At 45.4% G+C, this 3,992-nt stretch overlaps 1 protein-coding gene across 1 annotated transcript in view; it reads left to right on the forward strand.

The window, feature by feature from the left end:
* The first annotated feature begins 1,236 nt into the window (after window positions 1-1,236).
* DNAH5 (dynein, axonemal, heavy chain 5) overlaps window positions 1,237-3,992 on the forward strand; it is a 190,913-nt gene continuing 188,157 nt past the window's right edge. Inside the window, exon 1 of the mRNA XM_015567634.1 lies at window positions 1,237-1,293. Within this exon, the coding sequence (XP_015423120.1) occupies window positions 1,237-1,293 (57 nt within the window). The remainder of the gene's footprint in view (window positions 1,294-3,992) is intronic.

A 3,992-nucleotide genomic window follows, 5' to 3' on the forward strand; every position in this document is an offset into this window, starting at 1 on the left:
ATCAACGAGCCTGTGGTAAATTTGGTTTTGTTATATGTCGTTTTGTTTAAAGTTGCAGAACCTGCTGATAATGTGAAGTGAGGCCTTCCTACATTTAGGTCTAAACGTTGCCTCGTTATTAGCCCTACCTGTGGAGGCCATGGCCTAGTATTGGCTGCTGACCAGATGAGTTCCCCAAGTTCCGATACCAAATTAGCATCCACATGAGCAGTAAGTGTCGATATCAAATTAGCAGCTCATCTTCCCAGTCAGTCTCTTGCGAGATTGATTAGCATGGTATTGACAGGATGACTTCCCTATTTCCTGGTTATGTTGGATGACTTGATTGGATTCGAGTTCCTGAACTTTGAACTCTAAGGACTAAATCCTGGATTCAACAATCGAACCTTGAATGTCCTGCCCTGTATTCACCTGGATGAGAGAAATCATATGTACTTAGAGCTCTCAGATCACCTTGGCTGCGATTTCCCATCACGCCTTCACAGTAAGGATGATCAAGATGTTCAGTCACAGAGAATAAATTACCTTGGTTTATTTGTATGTGCAACTGTGTGAGCACAAGTAATTTATGGACATCATTTGCTATTTGCATATGAAATAGGCTTCGTGTTCTTTATGGGGAGAATATGGCTCCTTTGGGTCACAATTAGCCTATCTGACGATTAGTCACAATTAGTCACAATGCTGGCAGTAAATCGTGCATGCCAAGTTGTTTAGACAAAGTAAGACTGAATACCTTGAGCAGTTTATTCAAAGCCGTGGTGGCTTCTCTGATTTGTAGTTTGACCATTTAAAGTTTCTCACTGTTCAGAGAAATTAGTCCCATATCTCTCTGGACTCCAAGCTCATTGTTGGGCAGTGTATAGAATTAAACGAACATCAGAAGAAGTTGGGTTGCAACCAAGCAGTCCAAATGCTTTGATTGGTGGATAAACACGATTAAGAGAAATGTTTAAACTGTACAGCATATAAACAGTGTCACCCTAACAACACCAGGCTTCGGAACAGGGAAGAGGCCCAAGGGGAGAGGCTGTGGCAGGAACGCTTGAGTCGTCTAGGCGTACTTTGACTTTTATTCTGTGTATCTGGTGAATAATACATGCAAATTAGAGTTGTGAAAGTGAACTTCGGGTCCTCCAGGGGACTTTTTATTTGAAAGTCTGTTGGGTGCTGAGTAGGTCTCCTAGAGGATAAAGAGATCATTCTGGAAACGTCCAGAACAAGCAGATCGCAGTGATGTTCAGGATCGGTAGGAGACAGCTCTGGAAGCAGAGTGTCACCCGCGTTTTAACGGTAAGGAGCTGTTGTCTGTATGCTTGCGTGTGTCTTCGGTTATCCTCTCTCACACCTGTGTGGAAGATATCTAAAAAAAGTTCAAAGTTCTACACAGATGAAACTGTGAGAAACATTGTTGGCTACTAATCTGTGGCTAGTGCATAAGGCTACGTTAGTATTTCAATTTTAAACAAGGGGTTTGCATCCTGGGGCTTTTCTGCATGTTGCCACCTAAACCATAACTCCTTGCAGAAATACATGCTGCATCTTTTGGGATGATGCTTGCCCCAGGGTGCTTCGGACACTGTGCATTCTTTGAGACCCATGAACTTCTATTGGTGATGACAGATGGTTAAGTCAGATTCTAGGCTGTGTGTTTTCTAGGGTCTGTGAATACCCTGCCACCCCCATTCTGTAGGCGTGGAAATGAGGTCACAGACCGGGAGATGCAAGGATGTGCCTTGGAGTCACATTGAAGATGCAAGGATGTGCCTTGGAGTCTAGCACAGGGCTCAGACCAGCAGTTTTTTTTATTATGCAAACGTATAGAGAGGGATTTGGAACCTCTTCCACCCCCAGTTAACATCAGAAGAACATGGAGGTTTCGCTGGGACTCCCTTCTCAACCAAACCCACGTTTCCTCGGGGCTTGCTCACTGATCCCCAGCAGTGCATATGATTCAGTCCAGGCTTGCAGTCTGCTGTTTCGCCACAAGACAGAAACAATGCTGTTTCTGCATTTTCTAAGCACTGTTACCCCCTCCTCTAACCCCCTACCCCTGCTCCCAGAGCCCCATATTCGGATACATCTTTTTCAAGTCTGCGTCTTCCAGCCAAGTCCCTGAACTTGTCTTGCAAGCACTTATTCATCTTTTAAAAAATATTAAAGTACGAGAGGCCTGGTGCACAAAATTCATGCACAGGTAGGGTCCCTAGGCCTGGCTAACAATCAGGGCTGATCAGGTTCCCGCCTCCCTGCCTCCTCCTTCCCTCCTTCCCTTGCCACCGATGCGCTACCACTGCGCGGTTCCCCCACCTCCCCGCCTCCTCCTTCTCTTGCTCCCTCAGCGCCCCACCACCGCTGCTGGTCACTCGCCATGTTCCATGCCACCCCCTCGATCAGGTTTCCCGCCTCCCTGCCTCCTTCTTCCCTCCTTCCCTCGCCACCAATGCGCTGCCACTGCGCGGTTCCCCCCACCTCCCTGCCACTTCCTTCCCTCCTCCCCTCGCCACTGATGTGCTGCCACTGCGCGGTTCCCCCACCTCCCCACCTCCTCCTTCCCTTGCTCCCTCAGCGCCCACCACCGCCGCTGGTCACTCGCCATGTTCCATGCCACCCCCTAGTGGTCAGCACACATCATAGCAAGCAATCGACTCCCTGTCGAACTCCTGAGGGGACACTTTGTGTATTAGCCTTTTATATATAAAGATATTTGGTCTACAATATTTTATTAGTTTTAGGTGTACAACACAGCGACTTGACATTTATGTATCTTACAATGTACTCACCATACTTAGTAACTATCTGTCACCATGCAAAGTTCTTGCACTATTCTTGATCACCTTCTCCACTCATCCCTCCACCTTCTGGCAACCATCAATTTATTTGTTGTTTCTATGAGTTTGTTTTGATTTTTTTTAAAAAAATTCTACATATAAGTGAAATCGTGCGGTATTTGTTTTTCTCTCTCTGATTTATTTCACTGCGTATCATACTCTCTAGGCCCATTCATGCTGTCACAAATGGCAGGATTTCATTCTTTTTCATTCCTGAGTAATATTCCATTGTATATGTATACCACATCTTCTTTATGCATTCATCTATTGACGGACACCTAGGTTGGCTAGATGTATTGGCTATTGTAAATAATGCTGCCATATCTTGGCTATTACAACTAATTGTAAATAATGCCACAAAGAGCATGAGGGTGCATGTATCTTTTTGAATTCACGTGCTCACTTTCTTTGGATAAATACTCAGAGGTGGAATTGCTGGGTCATATGGCATATCCTTTTCTGTAGCTTTTTTGAGGACCCTCCATGCTGTTTTTATAGGGGCTGCACCAGTTTGCAGTTCCACCAGCAGTGCAGAGCGTCCCCTTTCCTTCATCCTCGACAGCACTTGTTTGTGGACTTTTCAGTCATAGCCATCCTGACAGGTGAGGTGGAATGTCACTATGGTCTGGATTTGCATCTCCCTGACGACTAAGCATCTTTTTGTATGTCTGTTGGCCATCTGTACGTTTTCTTTGGAGAAACGTCGCTTCATGTCCTCTGCCCATGTTTGATTGAATTGTCTACTTTTTTGTCCTCTGAGAAGCCTCCTTGACACTCCGAGGAGGGGGCAGCTCCCTTCCCTGTGTCCTCAGCACTGCACCTTTTTGTCTGCTAGAGCCCTCGTCACATCACTGTAGTGGAGTGACATTTGCCTTCATGTAATTGTCTACTTTTTTGTCCTCTGAGAAGCCTCCTTGACACTTCGAGGAGGAGGCAGCTCCCTGCCCTGTGTGCTCAGCACTGCACTTTTTTGTCTGCTAGAACCCTCGTCACATCACTGTAGTGGAGTGACATTGGGCACTAATGCCTTTGTTTACGCTTGTGCAGTAAATTGAATGAATGAAACTTTTCACGTCTAAAAAAATTTCCTGTACTTTACCACCAAGGCTAAAACATTAAAATTGATGATAGAATCTTGAGGATAATTAGTGAATTATAATA

Source organism: Myotis davidii, unplaced genomic scaffold, assembly GCF_000327345.1.
Source record: "Myotis davidii unplaced genomic scaffold, ASM32734v1 scaffold143, whole genome shotgun sequence".
Lineage (NCBI taxonomy): Eukaryota > Metazoa > Chordata > Mammalia > Chiroptera > Vespertilionidae > Myotis > Myotis davidii.